At 38.1% G+C, this 21,793-nt stretch overlaps 1 protein-coding gene across 1 annotated transcript in view; it reads left to right on the top strand.

The window, feature by feature from the left end:
• LRPPRC (leucine rich pentatricopeptide repeat containing) overlaps positions 1 to 21,793 on the top strand; it is a 115,866-nt gene that overhangs the window by 27,477 nt on the left and 66,596 nt on the right. The window contains exons 12-14 of the mRNA XM_007970785.3: positions 6,744 to 6,862; positions 9,837 to 9,930; positions 12,984 to 13,050. Coding sequence (XP_007968976.2) covers positions 6,744 to 6,862; positions 9,837 to 9,930; positions 12,984 to 13,050 — 280 coding nt within the window. The remainder of the gene's footprint in view (positions 1 to 6,743; positions 6,863 to 9,836; positions 9,931 to 12,983; positions 13,051 to 21,793) is intronic.

Genomic DNA, 21,793 nt, shown 5'->3' with positions numbered 1-21,793 from the left:
AGCTTAGGTGGTTGGGGCTTCATTGAGCCTTGATCGCTGCCACTGCAGTCTAGCCTGGGTGACAGAGTGAGACGCTGTCTCAAAAAACAACAAAACAAAAACAAAAACACGCCTCACACACAGTTATTTAGTAGTTTTAGGATTCTGCACATATTTTTTCCTTTAATTTTAGTGACCACCCTGAGAGTTAAGTGGGTCGCTTTATTAACATCATTCCTGTATTGCCAGCCAGGAGCCACTGAAAATCATTCTTTGGTGGCAGAACAAGGACTTGATCCCAGTTCCTTCTGATTCCAGGAAAAACATGTAGGCTTTAGCATTTTTTGTAGTATAACAAGCACCTGCCAGCAATTAAGAGACTTGGTTTCTTCTTCAAGTTCTGCTTGTGATCTTGGAGAAATTACCTTATACTTTTGTTAGAAGATTCATTGGCTTTCTTTCCCCCACTTTAAAAAATTGACACAAACTGTGTATATTCAGGGTATACAATGTAATGATTTTATGTACACATACCTCCTGTCCTGATTACCATAGTCAAGTTAATTAACAACCATAAACATATAACACCCATAGTTAACCATTTATGTGTGGGCCTGTTGTGTGCATGAGTGTGGTGAAGACACTTAAAATCTGTTCTTTTACCAATTTCAAGTAAACAATACAGTATTAATAACAGTAGCCACCATGCTGTACATTAGATCCTCGAACTTACTCATCTCATTAGCAGAAAGTTCGTGCCCTTTGACCAATATCTCTCTCACCCTAGTCCCTGGCAACTGCTGTCCTACTTTCTGTTTCTGTGAGTTTTTGACTGTTTTTGTTCCACATATAAGTGAGACAGTATTGTCTTTCTGGTTCTAGCTTGTTTCAGTTGATGAGTTGATTTCTAAAGGCATTTCAGCTTTCTTTATATAGAGAGGCACACGCACACCCTGATTTTGAAACCTTGGAGTTTGACATACTGATCTAAGCCAAGTGGTAATATTGAAATTCTTTTTTTCCAGAATGTTAGAGTTCCATTGTCCTCAATCTTGCCCTAAGAATTTAGACCACAAGAACTTCTTCCATGCCTATGAATAATATTTCAGTTCTTAGAACTTCCATCCATTCAATAGGCATAGACTCTTTTTTTTTTTTTTTTTTTTTTTTTGAGACGGTGTCTCGCCCTGTCGCCCAGGCTGGAGTGCAGTGGCGCAAGCTCCGCTCACTGCAAGCTCCACCTCCCGGATTCACGCCATTCTCCTGTCTCAGCCTCCCGAGTAGCTGGGACTATAGGTGCCTGCCACCACACCTGGCTAATTTTTTATGTTTTTAGTAGAGACGGGGTTTCACCTTGTTAGCCAGGTTGGTCTCGATCTCCTGACCTTATGATCCACCTGCCTCGGCCTCCCGAAGTGCTGGGATTACAGGCGTGAGCCACTGCGCCCGGCCTGGCATAGACTCTTATAGGTCAGAAAATTATTCATTAAGCGCCTTGACACATACTGCCTTGCATAGTCCACGGATGGTAGTTAGAAAGATTTAGCAAAGCAATATGTGTAAAAGTGTCTAGAAGCACAGTTCCTGGCATATTTCCATTTCTAGTGTGTAAGCTATGAAATTATGGCTCAGACATGTACTGTGACTTGCTTAGATTTACATTGCCATTAAGTACCAGCACCAAGGGGGAGAGTTGGGTCTTTAAAGTCCAAAGCCTTTTTTTTTTGTCACTTCACCAGAGTATCTCACCAGCAACTTAGCTGTTTACTTTAAGTAAATAATAATTGTCCTGGAAACAATTATTACTGGTCAGAAAGAACACTGAGGACATTAGATTAACACAAATCAATTACTAGGAATTCAAAAGCAACTTAGCTATGTCTTCATGTCAGGTACTTAGTAATCTTTTCATATAAAAAAGAGCACAATAGAATTTACCATCTTTTGTGGTAGTTACTAAGGTTGTTAGTAATGATACCCAGTGAATTATTAGAGAAATAGTTTAAATTTCACTTACAAGTATTGTTAGGCCTCTGTGTACAGTGTGGACCAACTCTATATGCATGTTCTCTTATATTTCAGTAAGCACATGCTTTGTTTAGGGATTTTTAAAAACATTATTATTATTATTAATATTATTATTATTATTATTATTTGAGACCGAGTCTTACTCTGTTGCCCAGGCTGCAGTGTAGTGGCATGATACTGGCTCACTGTAACGTTTGCCTCCCAGGTTCAAGCAATACTCCTGCCTCAGCCTCCCCAGTAGCTGGGATTATAGGTGCCTGCCACCACGCCTGGCTAATTAAAAACATTATTTTTACATCTTGAATAATACATTTAAACCTCTAAGATTGAAGATATTAGGTTATTTATTTATTCTTCCCAGCCAACTTTACTGAGGTATGAATGATGAATAATTGTGTAGCTAAATCTATATCTATGTTTCTATCAACAATCATCTATCTATCTGTCATCTATCTATCTGATAAACAACATGACTTTTTGGAGACAGTGTCTCACACTGTCAGCCTTGACCTCCCAGGCTCGAGATTTTCCTACCTCAGCCTCAGTGGGACCACAGGCACATATTACCAGGCCTGGCTAGTTAAAAAATTTTTTTTGGTAGAAACAGGGGTCTCCCTGTGTTGCCTAGGCTGGTCTCAAATTCCTGGGCTTAAGCAGTCCTCCCACCTTGGCTTCCCAAAGTGCTGAGATTACAAGCATGAGCCACCTCACCTGGCTACATTTTGATATATGTGTACATTGTGAAATCATTACCACAGTCAAGCTAACATATCCATCACCTCAGCTGGTTACATAGGCTCTGTCGTCCAGGCTAAAGTGCAGTGGTGTGATCTTGGCTCACTGCAACCTCCACCCCCTGGGTTCAAGCAGTTCTCCTGCTTCAGCCTCTCTAGTAGCTGGGATTACAGGCGTGTGCTACCACACTCAGCTAATTTTTGTATTTTTAGTAGAGATGTGGTTTCGCCATGTTGGCCATGCTGATCTCGAACTCTTGACCTCAGGTGATCGCCTGCCTTGGGCTCCCAAAGTGCTGGGATTACAGGTGTGAGCCACTGCGCCCAGCCCTTCTCTCTCTTTTTTTTTTTTTTGTTGAGCTAGTGATCTTTTTAAAAATTTTGTATTGGCTGGGTGTGTTGGCTCATGCCTGTAATCCCAGCACTTTGGGAGGCAGAGGCAGGCAGATCACGAGGTCAGGAGTTTAAGACCAGCCTGGCCAACATGGTGAAACCCCGTTTCTAGTAAAAATAAAAAAATTACTTGGCGTGGTGACATGCGCCTGTAGTCCCAGCTACTCAGGAGGCTGAGGCAGAAGAATCGTTTGAACCCGGGAGGTGGAGGTTGCTGTGAGTTGAGATCGCACCGTTGCACTCCAGCTTGGGCAATAAGAGCGAAACTGTCTCAAAAAAAAAAAAATATTGTGGCAAGAACACTTGAGATCTCTCTCAGCAAAAATCAAGTATTCAGTACATTGTGTCCAGAACTTACTTACCATATAACTGAAAATTTATACCTATTGACCACCATACCTTTTCACTCACCCCCCAGTCCCATAACAGTTCAACTTTTTTTAAAAAATAGATTCCATAGAGGCCAGGCGCTGTGTCTCACGCCTGTAATCCCAGCACTTTGGGAGGTCAAGGCAGGCGGATCACCTGAGGTCAGGAGATCGAGACCATCCTGGCCAACATGGTGAAATCCCATCTTTATTAAAAATACAAAAATTAGCCAGGTGTGGTGGCGGGGCGCCTGTAATCCCAGCTACTTGGGAGGCTGAGGCCGGAGAATTGCTAGAACCCGGGAGTTGGAGGTTGCAGTGAGCTGAGATTGCACCACTGTACTCCAGCCTGGTGACAGAGGGAGACTCCATCTCAAAAAAAAAAAAGCGGTACGCAGTGGCTCACGCCTGTAATCCCAGCACTTTGGGAGGCCGAGGTGGGAGGAACACGAGGTCAGGAGATGGAGACCATCCTGGCTAACATGGTGAAACCCCGTCTCTACTGAAAATACAAAAAATGAGCTGGGCATGGTGGCGGGCGCCTGTAGTCCCAGCTACTTGGGAGGCTGAGGCAGGAAATGGCGTGAACCCGGGAGGTGGAGCTTGCAGTGAGCCGAGATTGGGCCACTGCACTCCAGCCTGGGCGACAGTGTGAGACTGTCTCAAAAAATAAATAAATAATTAAAGATTCCATATATAAGTAAGATGACATAGTATTTGTCTTTTTGTGTCTGGCTTATTTCACTTAGCATGTACTTCAAGTTCATTCATGTTGTTATAAATGACAGGATTTTCTTTGTTTTTAAGGCTGAATAATCTTCCATTCTCTGTGTGTATATATGCCACATTTTCTTTATCTGTTGCCAGCATGTTTCTACATCTTGGGTACTGTGAATAATGCTGGAATGAACAAATGTTTCTTCGAGATAATGATTTTATTTCCTTTGTACATATGCTCAGAAGTGGGATTGTTGGTAATTCTACTTTTAAGTTTTTCTGGAATCTCCATACTCTCCCACCAGCAGTAGACCAGGGTTCCCTTTCTGTATATCCTCACCACTGTGTAATCGCTTTTGACTCTTTGATAGTAGCCATTCTGACAGGTATAAGGTGTTATTTCATTGTGGCTTAAATTTGCATTTCCCTGATGATTAGTAATGTTGAGCATCTTTTCATAAGACTGTTGGCCGTTTCTATGTCTTTGGAAAAATGTGTATTCAGATCCTTTGCCCATTTGTTAATTGAAATATTTGGGGTTTCTTTTTTTTTTTTTTTTTTGCTATTGAATTGTTTGAGTTCCTTATTATGTATTTTAGATATTAGCCCCTTATCAGATACATGGTTTGCGAATATTTTCTCCCATTCCATAGGTCGCCTTTTCATTTTATTGTTTCCTTTACCATGCAGAAGCTTTTTAGTTACATGTGGTTCCACTTCACTGTTTTTGTTTTTGTTGTCTGCGCTTTGGTCTCAAATCCAAAAAGTCATTGTCAAGACCAGTATTTTCTTCTAGGAGTTTTATGGTTTCAAGTTTAAGTCTTTAATCTATTTTGAGTTGATTTTTGTGTAGTGTATAAGATAAGGGTCCAGGCCGGGTGTGGTGTCTCATGCCTGTAATCCCAACACTTTGGGAGGCCGAGGCGGGTGGATCACGAAGTCAGGAATTGAAGACCAGCCTGACCAACATGGTGAAACCTCATCTCTAGGATCATGAGGTCAGGAGTTCCAGACCAGCCTGACCAAGATGGTGAAACCCCATCTCTACTAGAAATACAAAAACTAGCTGGGTGTGGTGACGTGTGCCTGTAATCCCAGCTACTCTGGAGGCTGAGGCAGGAGAACTGCTTGAACCCAGGAGGCGGAGGTTATAGTGAGCTGAGATCATACCACTGCACTCCAGCTTGGGTGACCGAGCAATATTCTGTCTCAAAAAAAAGACAGGATCTTGCTATGTTGTCCAGGCTGGACTTGAACTCCTGGGCTCAAGCAGTCCTGCAACAGCCTCCTGAATAGCTGAAACTATAGGTGCGCACCACTGCCTGCAGCTCCAACACCATTTATTGGTGCCTGTGTCAAAATTAATTGATTATATGTGCGTGGGTTTATTTTTAGATTCTTTATTCTATTGCAATGGTCTATTTGTTTGTTTTTAGGCCAGTATTAGGTAATTTTATATATGATGAACTGTTTAAAGTTAAAATATTCTGATTCATAACCTAAATTTTAAAAAAATTATACCTAGTTTTTTTTTTTTTTAACATAATCTAAATTTTATCTAAAAGAAATGTGCAGGTATTTATAATGTAATTAGACTTACCTGTGTCTTTCTGTACTTAGTGGGAATTTACTGTCAATTATTTGTACTAGAGTTCATCGTGTAGCAAATTTGATAGAAATGTAATTTTTCTTTAGGTCGCTAGTAGGCCAGAAACAGGGACTTTTAGGGGGAGTTTTAATAATGTGAAAGTAATGAAGCCGAAGATAAGTAAGTTTTTAAAAGGAAAAATAAGAATGTTCTTTCTTTTTATTAAACTGTAGCCTCTGTCAAATTAGGTGATACCTGAGTAATCTGACAGTTGTCTAGAATTAACCGGATCTATTTGAAACTCACTGTAGCTCTGAAAACATGAAATGACTTAATTTGTAAGAAGTTATTAAAAGAGATTTTTGTGAGTCGGAAATGGGGGAAACAACTTACTAGATTTTTAAGTTAGTTTTAAATACAGTTAGACAATAATACATTAGAATACATTGCTATTTTTCATTCTTACATTGTAAAATATGAAATCAGAAGTTAGTAACAATTAGGGAACTTTTTACATAAGTACTTAATTGAAGACATGTTTTGAAACCACTCACTTCTCTTTGCAGCATTTATTCTGGCCAAGTTTTTTTGTATAAGTCCATCATTGCTCTGTAATAGCAATGTTGTATTATAATCACTTTTGGGGTGCCGGAAACGTTGGACACATTGGTTAATTGTTTTATGTTTCTTTATGCTTATAATTTCAAGGATACTTTCTTGAAATTCACTGTTTCACAGAGGGGGATGAAGAAAGGAGGAGTTAATTTTTTTATCATTATATCTCACAGTTCTGTTGCTTTTCTGCCTTTTAGACAAACGAGTTGCTGAATAATTTTCTTACATTATGATTCAGAAAATAATTGAACTGAACTTACTGATCTTTCGTTACTTTGTTCTAAGTTCTTCATCTCTGTGCTTCCACATTTTATGTGTTAGGTATAATTGAAGTCCTGAAAGTAATGCAAGAATTGGGAGTACATCCTGATCAGGAAACATATGCAAATTATGTGATTCCATGCTTCGATAGTATAAAGTCAGCACGTGCCATTTTGCAGGTGAGTACAAGTGTGGTTTTAATTTAATAATTGAAGAGAGTGTCTTTCCTCCTTAATGTTTAGTGGTCACACACAAAAGTGTCATTGAACTGAGGACTCAAAATGGTCAAACCTGTATACAATTTTCTTTTTATTTTGAGGCGGAGTTTCACTCTCGTTGCCCAGGCGGGAGTGCAATGGCACAATCTGGGCTCACTGCAACCTCTGCCTCCTGGGTTCAAGCAATTCTTCTGCCTCAGCCTCCCGAGTAGCTGGGATTACAGGATGCGCCACCATGCCCGGCTAATTTTCTGTTTTTAGTAGAGACAGGGTTTCTTCATGTTGGTCAGGCTGGACTCGAACTCCTGACCTCAGGGTGATCCGCCTGCCTTGGCCTCTCCAAGTGCTGGGATTATAGGTGTGAGCCACCACGCCCGGCCCCGCATGCAATTTTCTAAAGCTTTGTAAAAAATATTAGTTGGTATAACATTTATAGTGTCAAAACTCAAAAAGACAAAGCTGCCTTTTCCTTGTGTATTAAAAAGACAATATGCCAGTATTGGGAAAAATTAAAACAATATTAACTCCTGATCCCGCCCTGAAATGCACCTGAAATTTTCATTTATAAATTAGATTTTATTTTATTTTATTAAAGAAACAGGGGTTTCAGTATGTTATCCAGGCTAGTCTTGAACTCTGGACTTAAACAATCGTCCTGTCTCAGCCTCCTGAGTAGCTGGGATCATAGGCATATGTCACTGTACCCTGCTTCAGTTTTCACTTTTTGAATATTATTTTTCACTTCCCTATTAATTTTCAGAAAGTGTGCACTAATAGTATATATACTAGTCTCTCTCTCTCTCTCTCTCTTTTTTTTTTTTTTTTTTTTTTAAACTCCAAACCTTTGTTTTCCTACCAAATACTTCTGGTCCCTACCAGAGTAGGCAAGCTGTTGATAAAGAGGCACATGAAGATGTTGATTGGGACAGTGCATTGGATTAGCAAAGGCTGCATTTTCCACTTTCAAAACAGAATGCTTAGCGCTGAATATATGAGTTACAGAAACAAAACAAAAAGTGCTTTGCAGTTAGGAATAAGATGGCAGAGCACCTAATACTTAATAAGGAACATGTTGTTTAAAAGAGGTTTCCTATACAGTCATTCATATAATACCTTGATTTTTCTAATAATGTTAGAGTATTTCTTTCATTAAAATAATTATATAATTACAGTCTTCTGAAGTGTTAGGGTTTATATCTTCAGTGTCTTCACCTCTTTCCCTAAGTTCTTAGTGGGGTATGTTGAGCCTGTACTATACATACTGTACTGTTAAAAAATTTTTTTAAGTAACTTTCCCACATATTGTTACTTTTTCAGATGTTCTCTTTCTTTGCAGAAATATAGCCCCCAGATCCAGTGTCTTCTTGGTTACTGCTTTGGCATTCTCATTAGTGACTTAGGGAACAGCAGATCTAATTTGGAAACTTATCCCAAATTTGGTTACATTTCATTCTCGTCTTAACTGTCTTACCTTCATTGCTGGAATTTCAGTAGTATTGAGTGTTTCGGGCTTGAAAACAACTAGTCTGTTAAGTGCTTAATAGAACCCACAGTATTGATCTGCTTTTTTTTCTTTTTTCTTTTTTTCTTCTTCTTTTTTTTTTTTTTTTTTTTGAGGCAGAGTCTCGCTCTGTCGCCCAGGCTAGAGTGCAGTGGTGCAATCTGGGCTCACTGCAACCTCCTCTGCCTACCGGGTTCAAGTGATTCTTCTGCCTCAGCCTCCCAAGTAGCTGGGATTACAAGCACCCACCACCACACCCGGCTAATTTTTGTGTTTTTAGTAGAGATGGGATGTCACCATGTTGGCCAGGCTGGTCTCAAACTCCTAATCTTAGGTGATCAGCCTGCCTAGGCCTCCCAAAGTGCTGGCATTACAGGTGTGAGCCACTGTGCCCAGCCTGATAATGCCTTTTGTCTTCAGCTGTACATTAAAAAGTACATTTTTTTATCAGTTTTCAGAAATTACATAATAAATGTTTGTTGATAAATTAGAGAATACGACTAAGTGGTAGGTCTGTACAATCTGTCCATAGTTCCTTGAGATAGTCATTGCTAAGCATGTATATTCTTTCAGATGTATAATAGGCTGGAGAAATCTCTTCTAGCAAAAAAGTATACTGTTCATATTATCAAGCAACGCTTATTATACTGTTCCTATTACCCACCTAACTTGACAGAGGCTACAGTTTAATAAAAAGAAAGAACGTTCTTATTTTCCTTTTAAAAACATACTTCTCTTTGGCTTCATTAGTTTCAAACTCCCCCTAAAAGTCTCTGTTTCTGGCCTATTAGAGACCTAAAGGAAAATTACATTTCTCTCATATTTGTTTCATGATGAAGTCTTTTTCATTTGACACCTTTTCATAACAGTATGTAATTCCACAAAATGTATTTTATGTTTGCTGTTTTGTTGTATGGGTATGCCATAATTTATTTTTTATCATTGCTTATTGCTGATTAGGTGGTTTTTTAAATATACTATAATAAAATGATTCAATAAATGTATTTGAGCTCAATTTTGACTCATATATTTAAATTGTTAAACAAGTGATGTTGGGACAAGTGATGAGCCTCTCTGACTTAAGTTAAATTTGATCCTGGCCAAACTGTATGCCCCAGAATATTTTAGATTAATCCATTGAATTTTTGTTTTGTCTTGAATGGGAGAATTGTTCTAGTATCCTCAGTAGTAAACTTATCCCAGAAGTAAGGCCCTCTAAAGGCATCAGATCATCTGTATTTGAAGATAAGCATTTAATTTGGAATGTTGGAATGGCATCTTTAAATGTTTGCTGAAATTCAATTTCTGAGCTTATGTATTTTTCTAGAAAATCAGAGAATATGGTGATTCGAAGAATCAGGAAAATAGGAACTTTGACATATCAAAATATTGTTAGCTGAGATGTATTCTCATTGATATATGCTTTATCTCCAGGAAAATGGATGTCTGTCTAATAGTGATATGTTTTCTCAAGCTGAATTGAGAAGCGAAGCAGTAAATGGGAACTTAGACTTTGTATATTCATTTTGTAAGTATACAACATTAGCAGTAAACTTGATAGATTTAGTTACTATTGAGGGCATGCAGGGTGGTTCATGCAATGAAAGCAAGGAAAGTTTTATATGTTTTATTAAAGCCAGACTGATAAAACGGTTTATGAGCTGAACTTGTGGATAATTTGTAAGTAATTTTAATGTTGTAAGGACATTGAATATTTTATGTAATATGGTGTTAGACTGAAGGCTGGACTGGAGACCCTGAAGACGTGGATATTCTTTATAATTTGGCCACCGATTATGTGATTTAGAAGAAGTCTTCTAACCTCTCTGCTTCACATTTTAGGGTAGTACTACCCAACTTGGGGGAGTTGCGAAAATCAAATGTGATATTGTTTCTGAAGTGTTTTTTAAACAAACGTCTATTACAAAGAATTCTAGTCTTCATTAACAAAAACACAGCAAATGTTTACTAAACATTTTTAAATGCTAGGGTGCTTTATAATGCTTATCACATGTTAATAAAATTATCTCCATTGATAGATGACTAAAGGCGTAGAGAAGTTAAATGATTTGCCCAAGGTTAGTGATTTGAACCAGAAGTAAGATGTTCAGACTTTAACTTTGTTCTTTTTACCATACTGCACTTTATTTTATTTTATTTATTTGTGAGACACAGTCTCACTCTGTCACTTAGGCTGGAATGCAGTGGCGCAAACTCGGCTCACTGCATCCTCCGCCTCCTGGGTTCAAGCGATTCTCCTGCCTCAGCCTCCCAAGTAGCTGGGATTATAGGCACGTGCCACCGTGCCCAGCTAATTTTTTGTATTTTTAGTAGAGACAGGGTTTCACCTTGTTGGGTAGGCTGGTCGCGAACTCCTGATCACAAGTGATCCACCTGCCTCAGCCTCCCAAAGTGCTGGGATTACAGGTATGAGCCACTGTGCCTGACCTGCATTTTATTTTTAATTAATAAATAAGACGTTCTTAAGAGACCTTATTTTTTAACATGTCCATGGTGTTGCTTGACAGTTTTTCAGATATTCTGAAAAATATGTCATTTACAAACAAAACACAGACATACATTAACTTTTAGCTCCCTAAAATGTTAACAGTTAAGCTCTCATTAATGTTATATTCAAATTGTATAGGTGGAAGCTTTATACAAATCGGGTTATTGGTATGTATTACTTGTGAATGTCACTTAAAACATTTGTTGTAATATTGTAAGGGAAAGGCAAAGTGTCCAGTATGAAAAATGGTGACTGTTGTAGTTATTTGAGTCAAATACTGAGTATTATTGCTGGCTGCTATCTGAGTGTATTGATTTTGCCTTCCATTCTGTATAATACATAGATTTTCCATACTGACAAGAAAGGAATCTGGGCTCACGAGATGGAGCCACGAGAGCTGCCTTTTCCTTTTATCATATCATCCATTCCACTTCGTTGTCAACCTCTTGATTTTTTCAGGCTTGTTTGTTGCTAAGGAAACTAGATGCTTTTTGTCAGCAGCCTTCCAGCTGAGATGTTTCTAGTCACCTTTTTAATGAATAAAAACTTGACTATATTCTGTAGAATACTATTTTGAATAGTATAAAAATGAATTTTCAAGAGGTTGTTTATTAGATTTGAAAAAGAAAAATGCCAAGAAGTTTGCCAAGTATTTGAGCTTTTCCTGTCAGTGCCTTCCCCTCCAGCTTTGATTTCCAAGTCTTTGAAGAGCTGTTCGTTCTATAATTGCTGGTATGTGCTTTAGGCAGCTCTTAGGAATGCACTGCTGGTTACTACCTCACAGGAAATGTCAGATAGTAGAGAAGAGTAAATGGATTATCTTGATTACATTTTGTAGCAGTAGAGAACGTTTTCCCACTTGTGGTTGTAGGCATGGAAAATTAATTTGATCATATAAAATTCAAAGTTGCTAAGAGGCATGTGGTTGTGTTCCCTTTAAAATTCCTTGAGTGACTCAGTGCAGGTCATTTTAAAAATGACTTAGATTTTCAAATGCTGTAAAAGCACTGAGAAACTTAGGCTCCTTGTTCAAGGAATATAGCAGCTGATATAAAACAATTCTCCTTACGTGTGTGGGTTAATTTGTTACTTTTGGGGAGATGAACACTGAAAATGGACCATGACTTTTCCCATGGGATTTTTCTTTAATGAAACCAGGTATCTTAACCTTCACTTAAAATGTATTTATTGTCTTCAGAATTTGCTTCTACTATGAATTCCTCTCTAATCCCATCCTTTTTGTACTATTCAATAGCCACATTACCGTTATAGTGAAAAGATTAACTCAATTACTTATATATAACGTGGTTCCATTTTAATACAATTGCAGGGAAAAATAAATTCAGGGAATGCCTACTGTGATCTCATCCCTTGCTAGTTTGACAAGGGTTATGTGAAGAGTCAGTGTAAGATGTGATTCCTACACAATGGCAAATCAGGCTTATAATGTCAGCATTGAAACATACAAGGTTGTAGACTGTTAAATGTCAAAATGAGTAGTAGAGCAAACAAATACTCAGAAAAGTGAAAGATCAATATAAGTCAATTACATAACAGACGTGTGACCTGTTTTATTATTACTTTAGGTGGTTACTCTTGTGTGAGTGCAGGTCCTTGATCATAGTGAAAAATGAAATGAGAAAGTATGAGTGGTTCAACAGAACCCAACACCTCTCTGAGAAAAGAATTTTTCCTCTCATCTACTGTCTTTAAAGAACAAAAGTCCTGTAGGGTATTACAGTCTCTCTCTTCATGGTGCCACCATGTCCAACAGCATACAGCCTCAGTATGTGTACCAGGCTGACTCTGAGTCTGCTGGTATATTAGTAATTGCCATTTATAGGAAAGGATATTTATAAATTAATTAGTTGTATATATTCATGAAATTTAAAATACATTAAAAAGGTAGCTTATATTGCAGATATATATTACTGCATTAATTTTGTATGAAAACATTTTTTATTTTTTAAATACAATTTCCAAAATGAAAATTAAAAGGTTTTCAATTTGATAATGCAGGGTTTTTTAATTTGTTTGGTCTGAGGTTTAATGATGGTCATTTTCTTTTGCAGTGGAATCAAATACATCGCCTCTCTCGCTGCAGTCTATAAGAAGTATCCTACTGCTAGGCTTTAGGAGGTAAGATGATCAACTTAAGTGTTCCTTGCCTGAATATGGACTGAATTCTCCTGTCCTTTTGACTTACTGCATGTGGAAAAATACAACTATTCTTATCTTTCAGTGTACATTCAGTTTACCTGAAATAACCTTTGCCTATTTAATTTTTCCTTTTAAGTCATTGAATTAAATTTAGGCAGCTTTGTATCATGTTTTCCAAGAAATGCACACAGGTTTGGTAAAGATCCTGTTTCCAGGAAGAAAGTCCTGTTTCAAAATGGCAAGTTGGAGTTACAGACAAATTTGCGTATGTATGTTCAGCTTATTGTTTGAGCATTTAATTACAAGGTGACTTTTATTCAGTAAAGTATCATTCTCCCCTTCTGTGTGCTCAGAGAATGTTAATGACCTTGCCCTTCCAATTTTGTTATTTTGAAAATAAACATAAAGAAAAACTGAAAGAATAGTGAAAGGAAATACTCCCGTACTACCCTTTTTTATCTGATTTATTTTTTTGAGACGGAATCTTGCTCTGTCGCCCAGGCTGTGATGCAGTGGTGTGATCCCAGGTCACTGCAACCTCCACCTCCTGGGTTCAGGTGATTCTCCTGCCTCAGCCTCCTGAGTAGCTGGGACTACAGGTACCCACCACAATGCCCGGCTAAGTTTTATATTTTTAGTAAAGGTGGGGTTTCACCATGTTGGCCAGGTTGGTCTCGAACTCCTCACCTCAGGCGATTCACCTGCCTCGGCCTCCCAAAGTGCTAGGATTATAGGCATGAGCCACCGCACCCATCCTCCATATTACCCTCTGTGTAGATTTGCCAGTTGTTAATATTTTGCCATGTTTGCTTTCTCTCATACTCTCTTTGTCTCACAGAAAGTACCTACACACACACACACACACACACACACACACACACGTTTTTTTCTTTTTGGCTGAACCACTTGAAGTTGTAGACATTATGACACTGGATCTTTCAGCATATTTCTCTTAAGAATAAAGTCATCTCTAAAATCACAACATCAGTATCACTCTTTAAAAATTAACAATACTGTACCACCATCTGATATATGTAGTCCATGTTCAGATTTTCCCACTTTAACAAGTTTCCTTTATAGATGTTTCACTTTTTAACTGAGGAGTCAATTAAATTGATGCATTGGATTTGATTGCTGCATCTCTTTATTATCTTAATTCAGAACAATTTCCTTACCTTTTTTGTTTGTTTTTTAATAACTCTGGCTTTTTTTTTTTGAAGAGCCTAGGCTGGAATGTCTCTTCCACATTTTGTATTTTTCTGATGTTTGTTTTTCCCCATGATGAGACTCAGATTAAGCATTTTTAGCAAGAATACTCCATAGGTAATGGGCACATCTTATATTGTATCACATCAACAGATATAAAGGCAGGTGTGCAATAATGATGCCATCACCTAAGTTTGATCACTTGGTTAAGATGGTGATTCCCACATGTCTCTTGCAGAGGCACCTCATCCAGTTTGTAATTACTAAGAAGACTATGGGGTGATAATTTGAGACTGTGTCTACCCTGTTTTTCCATTACTTTTCCGTTCTTGGTTTTAGCAGCCATGGGTAATCCTTGTTGAATTAGTTATTGGTAGTTAACACGAGGATGAGTTTTTTTTTTTGAGATAAGGTCTCGCTATGTCCCCAAGGCTGGAGTGCAGTGGTGCAATCACAGCCTACTGCAGCATTTACCTCCCGGGCTCAAGCGATCCTCACATCTTACCCTCCCAAGCAGCTGGGACTGTGGGCGCATGCCACCATGCCTGACTTGAGTTTTAAAATTTTTTTGTGGTGATGCGATCTCACTATGTTGCCCAGGCTCTTCTGTTGAGAGAAGCAATATAGCACAGTGATTCATAATTTTCTTTTCTTTTCTTTTTTTTCTTTCTTTTTTTTTTTTGAGACAGAATCTTGCTCTGTCACCCAGGCTGCAGTGCAGTGGTACGAACATGGCTCGTTGCAGCCTCTATCTCCTGAGCTCAAGTAATCCTCCTGCTTCAGGCTCCCATTTAGCCGAGACTACAGGTGTGCACTACCACGCCCAGCTAATTTTAAAATATTTTTGTGGAGATGGAGTCTCACCATGTCGCCCAGGCTGGTCTTGAACTCCTGGCCTCAGGTGATCCTCCCACCTCTGCCTCCCAAAGTGCTGGGATTACAGGTGTGAGCCATTGCACCTGCCGCCCAAATCTTTTTTGATTCATTGATCCCTTTGAGAATTTGTTGAAAGCTATGGCTCAATTTTCCCCGCAAAAGATGCATATTATAAAATTATGACTATTATTTAATGGAGTTCATGAAGTACTTTCCTTCTCCCTATAAAAACCCTTATCGTGGAAGCCAAATAAGAGCCTGGAGTGTATCCTTCCATGCTTTTCTCTGTATAGAAGCAGAAACTTGTAAGAGGTGTTTGAAGTTTTGTTTTGTTTAAACAAAAGTAATATATCATACTTTACATACTACTCCTTATCCTTATTTTGCACTTAACAATACTTCATGAACACCTCTTGGTCTACTGATATAAATATAAGTGTTTATTAACATCTGGAGAGGATTCCATGGTATAGCTATACCATAAATTTTCAATCACTCTTTTATTAATGGACTCAGATTGCTTCTAATTTTTGCCACTACCAAAACAAAGTGGTACATTAAATATTATGTCCATATATATGTGTGTGTGTGTGCACATGCATGCGTGTGTGTGTATATGTATTATATATACTTTAGTTTTTCCCCCCTCAATGGCTAGAATGTGAAAAAGAGACATCTGTTTTCAAGAGTATATGTATTCTTTATTTTAATAGCTACTACCATACTACTTTCCAGAAAAAGTTGTATTAGCTCATACTTAGATTAGCAATTCACACTTCTACCAGCAATATATGAGAGTACCCACTTCCTGCAAACATACAGGTATTAGACATTATAATGCTTTTTAATTTTGGCCTAGCTGATGGATGAGAAATGACATCTCAATGTATAATTTTCAGTTTGCATCTTCCTAACTATTAAGCAGCGTTAGAACATACTTATTGGCCATTGGATTTCTTCTTCTATGAAATGCCTATTTAAATTCTTTGCCAGTTTTCTACTAGGTCATACAGTTTTTCTTGTCAATTTATAAGGTGTTGCATTTGAAGGATATTTATCTATACACTATCGCATGTGAAATACATGATTTTTTTTTTAACCTTGTTGCAGAGATGAGAGAAATGTAAGGATAAGATCCTGGATAGTTACTGGAAGGAGTCAAAGGAGTTTGTAGTCAGTGTTGTAAGCTGCAGAGATGGAGGAGAGATAGCCCTATAGAAAGAGGGTGTTCAGTTTGGTATTTGGAAAAGTTATTTATTTATTTTTTTTTCAAAATGGAGATGAGGTCTCGCTATGTTGCTCGGGGTGCTGTCAAACTCCTGGGCTCAAGCGAACCTTCAGTGTTGGCCTCCCAAAGTACTGGGATTACAGGAATGAACCACTGGCCTGACCATTATTGAGTATCTTTAAGAGAAGAGTTTTGATACTATTGTAGTGGAAGAAGCCCAGCTAGAAGCTCTGAGAATCTTGGTGTCTTTGTTTTGTTTTTAGTGATTGGATTATGTATACTATAACTGAATTTATCTATGCTTTCAGATTATTTATATTTTTATTTGAACAGATACATTGAAAATACTGGAAAGGTTACCTTATCTTTAAACCACACCAGGCTAGGTGCTTTGTTTCTCCCCTGACTTACATCCTTTTTGGTGCTTTCCCTATTTGTTAGCATCTAAAATTTTTATCTGATTCCTGGGTTTAAAAATAGCCACAGATTGATCATTTTTTTAACTTTCCACTTCAGAGTTAGATAAAATGTTTAAATATGTTTAACAAAGGGGACATTACCCAGGAGCCTCCCATGTTTGCACAGTTACAAATCCATCTTTATTCTTGACATAGTAAAAATAAGTTTAAGCGGATTCCTTCCAGGAACATATTTCAACTTGTAGGTCCTAAAACTGTATACTAGTGGTTAATTTTTCTTATTGTAGACAAAGAAAAATTTTTAGGTTGTGGTAACTTGGCATTTTTCATAAGCATGTGTGCATAATTCAGAGCACTTGTGTGACTACAGGTGATTTGTTTCTTTTTCTTCCACTCCGAAAACTACTAAAAATTCAAAATGTAATTAATGTAATTGCAATTTCATTATCTTGGCATTAATGTAGCCAGTGTATTTTTTTGTTTGATGTCAAATTAAGTAGTATATTTAAAAATACCTTTGTCAGTATGGTTATTGAAACAGTCACCTGTCGTACTCCTGAGGGTCCCACTGTACTCTAGCAACTTTAGAACTGGCTGAGTGACTAGGAGAAAACTTACTGGCATTGATTTACATTGCCCGTAGAGCCAGGGTTAACTACCTGCAACTCCTACAATGATTAGCTTGTAAGAGATTCACCAAAAGTGAATTTCTTGCCAAAAATAATTGCTAAAAATAATTATTCAGAGTTATTCCAAAATCTAAAAAGTTAAAGAACATTATAATTAGATACCATAGTCACTTTAGCTAAACCTAAAGGAAATTTGGATATGTATTTCATTGTTAGAATTCACATTTTGAGACTGGGGGTGCGGCTCATACCTGCTCATACCTGTATAATCCCAGCACTTTGGGATGCTGAGGCTGGAGAATCAGCTTGAGCCCAGCAGTTCAAGACCAGCCTGGCTCTTTGATTTTAACCCTTTCTGCCCTCACATGTGTAAGTTGAACTTTCTGGATTGCCACCGGCATGCAGCGTGGTTATTTTTCTTGCCTAACAGCATATTCTTAATTTGATTTCTGTTTTACATTGGAGGAAAGAAGGTTGAATATATATGATTTTGCTCTGCCTTAAATATTATATGAAATAAAATATTTTGTGGGTTTTTTTAAAAAACCACAGTTTAGTAGGAAATGGAAATTGAATGCATATATGTTAGTAAGAGCTCTCAGATAACACAGAAATGTTATACAAAGAGAAGAAAGTTGGGGGAAGGGATGGGAGGAATATACATACATACATTAGGCAAATGGAAGAGAGGCTGTGTTTAATAAAGTTAAAGCTGGTTAAGATCACAGGCTTTTAGATGTAACTCATTTAAGTCCAGGTTCTACATTTCATTTATATTTTACATGCTATATGATCATGGCAAGCTAATTAATATTTCAGTGTCCCTGTTTTTTAGTATGTACAGTAGAAAGAAGAGTATCTAAATGGCTGTACTGCTTTGTCAATACTTTGAAAGTGTCTTTTTTTAGTAGGCCCTATTTGTGTCTTTTTTTTTTTGAGACGGAGTCTCACTTTGTCGCCCAGGCTGGAGTGCAGTGGCCGGATCTTGGCTCACTGTAAGCTCCGCCTCCCAGGTTTATGCCATTCTCCTGCTCCAGCCTCCCGAGTAGCTGGGACTACAGGCGCCCACCACCTCGCCCGGCTAGTTTTCTGTATTTTTTAGTAGAGACGGGGTTTCACCGTGTTAGCCAGGATGGTGTTGATCTCCTGACCTCGTGATTCGCCCGTCTCTGCCTCCCAGAGTGCTGGGATTACAGGCATGAGCCACCACGCCCGGCCTCCTATCTGTGTCTTTAAAGGAGAATTAAAAAGTTTTGAAAATAGTATTCTCATTTAGAAACCATTTGGGGGCTATTCATACTGCTGTATGAAATTTACAAAAGTACTGTTAGAGTTGTCCAGAGTTTGTAGACTCCTCTGTCTATAACAGCAGTAGAATGTTACTGTTCTTCATGATTTGGCAACATTTTTCTTTAAAATTCTGTTATCCTGCTAGAAAAATCTCACTTGAAAGCTGAAATTGGATCTCAAGAGACATATGGGGTTAACCTTTTCTCCAAACTTGTTCTTCAAACAGGAAGAAAAATGTAAATGGAATTAGGTGTAGAGAAAACAATGTCTTTTCTTAAATGCCAGCTCCCTCACAAACTTCATTTGGTTGTGGGCAGAAGAGAAGACAAGAGTTTGTCTTTCCATTGTTCATATTAGACAATGGAGACATTGAAATGTTAATTAACTTGCCACGATCACATGGTATGTAAAACATCAATAAAATGTAGAACCCTGACTTAAAGTTCTACCTAAAATTTGTTAGTTTATCAAGTAGCAAATGCCAAAGCTCATAGCCAAACTGCCTGGGTTCAAAATTACTTCGTTATTTTATTCCTTTGGAGAACCTGGAAATTTAATTTTTTCTTTTTTATTATGAACTGTATTATACATGCAGAGACATATCTAAAACTTAAATGTACCATATAAAAAAAGATAAATCAAATACGTGGTACCCACGTCTGAGACCAGGACATAGAATGTCAGTGGGATCCTAAAAGCCTCTTGTGTGCTTCTTCTCAATCCCATGATGCCTTCCCCTGCTGTTGAGGTGCCTGCTGTTGAGGTGCCTGCTGTTGAGGCTTGTGTATATCATTCCCTTGCTTCCCTAAATAATCAGGCCACTTTTATCTAACCCCCAAGCAATATATAATTTAGTTTTGAAAGACTGATTAACAAACAGAAATCTGGCAATAAGGAAGAAGCAACACTGCCAGGATAGTCTCTGGGTTAGGGTCTGGCTTCAGTTTTCCTAAAAGTTTACAAAAGACCCTTCTAGGGAAGTCAGTGGGGAAGGTCATGTGTGAGTGAGTCCTGAGAAAGAGGATGAATTTACCATATTTTAGAAGTCTATGGCTAAATACCAGGCATCTGGCAGAAGTATCTACAGATACGTAAATATGTTCTGCACCTAAACTCACTTCCTCAAACTTTCAGGAATGTATCAGAGTAGAACACTTTTGTGGGTGAAATGAATGTTCTCAGTCTGTCCAAGCAGCAGGGCATGAAAGGCCAAGGAAGTATTGTATCATTACATGGTCAAAACAATACAGATAATGTAGATCCATTGTTACCTTAGGTTAAAAAAGAGATATAGTGACAGAAACCTTGGTGGTGAGGTTCCACACTCTGGACTGGTTAGTTGCTTTCCTTCACTGGGTTCTCACTACATTTTCATCCAGGAGATTTTTTTTTTGTTCTTTTCTTCCAAGTTGAATCTTTTTGCTTTCTGTATCTGGTACTTTTCCTTTTTCTTAGTTTAGTCTTTTTATAGAGGACAACCTTCTCGAGTAGCTTCTCAAGAAAAGCATATGGAAGGTAAATTTTTTTGAGGCCTTGAATACCCTGTATTCTAGCCTCAGATAGGATTGATAGTTTGCTTACGTATAGAATTCTGAGTTGGAAATAATTTTTGTTTATAATTTTGAAGGTATTGCTCCATGTTTTCTTTACAGTGTTACTGTTGAAAGATTTAAGCCATTCTGATTCCTGACCCTTTATATGTAGCTTCTTTTTATAGAACACCCTCTGAAAGTTTGTAGAATCTTTCCTTTATCTCTATTGTTTTGACATTTGACAATTAAGCAACTTATTTATCTCTGGAAATTTGTATATTTTCATTTTATCATTAGTATTCTGGAATTTCTAGAATGATTTTTGGAAGTTTCTAGAATCTTCTGGAACTTGAGAAGAATCTCTTGACCACTAGTGTTATGATGTTTCACTATAGAGCAACCTTACGTATGAGTTTATTTGTTTTGTTTTGTTTTTCGTATTTTGTCAATTGTGCTGCATGCTTAGTGGCTCATTTTAATTTGGCCATTTATATCCCTCAGCTCTGGAAAATTTTAGTTTTAGAAATAATTTTTTCTCTCTTTCTGAAACTCTTAGACTGGTGTTTTCTTTTTTTCCTCCTACTTTGCTTTTCTTGGTTCATAGGTTCCACTTTCTGTGATATTTCTTCAACCTTATCTTCTGCCTCTTCTGTTGAATTTTTTGTTTCTGCTATCCCTTTTTTATTTCCAAAATCTCTTTTGCATTCTCAAAGTGTTTCTTTTGTAAAATAACATCTTACTGTCTCATAGATATCAAGTCTTTTTGTCTCATAGGCCTTTTTTTTCTTTTTTTTTTGGAGACAAGGTCTGGCTCTATCACCCAGGCTGGAGTGCAGTGGTGTGATCTTGGCTCACTACAACCTCCGCCTCCCAAGTTCAAGTGATTCTCCTGCCTCAGCCTCCCAAGTAGCTTTGACTACAGGTGTGTACCACCACGCCTGGCTAATTTTTGTATCTTTTGCAGAGATAGAATTGCTCCATGTTAACCAGGCTGGTCTTGAACTTGTGAGCTCAAGCTATCTGGCTGCCTCAGCCTTGCAAAGTTGGATTGGATTATAGGCGTGAGCCACCCTGCACCTGGCCTCTCATAGGAAATATAGTTTTGTTTTGTTTTGTTTTTGAGACAGTCTCGCTCTGTTGCTCTGTTGCCCAGGCTGGAGTGCAGTGGCGCAATCTCGGCTCACTGCAAGCTCCGCCTCCCGGGTTCACACCATTCTCCTGCCTCAGCCTCCCGAGTAGCTGGGACTACAGGCGCCCGCCACCACACCCGGCTAATTTTTTGTATTTTTAGTAGAGATGGGGTTTCACCGTGTTAGTCAGGATAGTCTTGATCTCCTGACCTCGTGATCCACCCGCCTTGGCCTCCCAAAGTGCTGGGATTATAGGCGTGAGCCACCGTGCCCAGCCAGTAATAGTTTTTTGCAAGGCTTCCTTCTTCATGCTTATTGTCTGCTGTCTTCAAGTTTGTGTGTGTGTATACTGTTTTCCTTTTTTCCCCCCTAAATATCTGGGAATCCTTAAAAGTAGGAAATGCAAAAAGCC

The sequence above is a fragment of the Chlorocebus sabaeus genome, chromosome 14, assembly GCF_047675955.1.
Source record: "Chlorocebus sabaeus isolate Y175 chromosome 14, mChlSab1.0.hap1, whole genome shotgun sequence".
NCBI lineage: Eukaryota > Metazoa > Chordata > Mammalia > Primates > Cercopithecidae > Chlorocebus > Chlorocebus sabaeus.
This window is presented reverse-complemented; position numbering and strand designations above follow the sequence as displayed.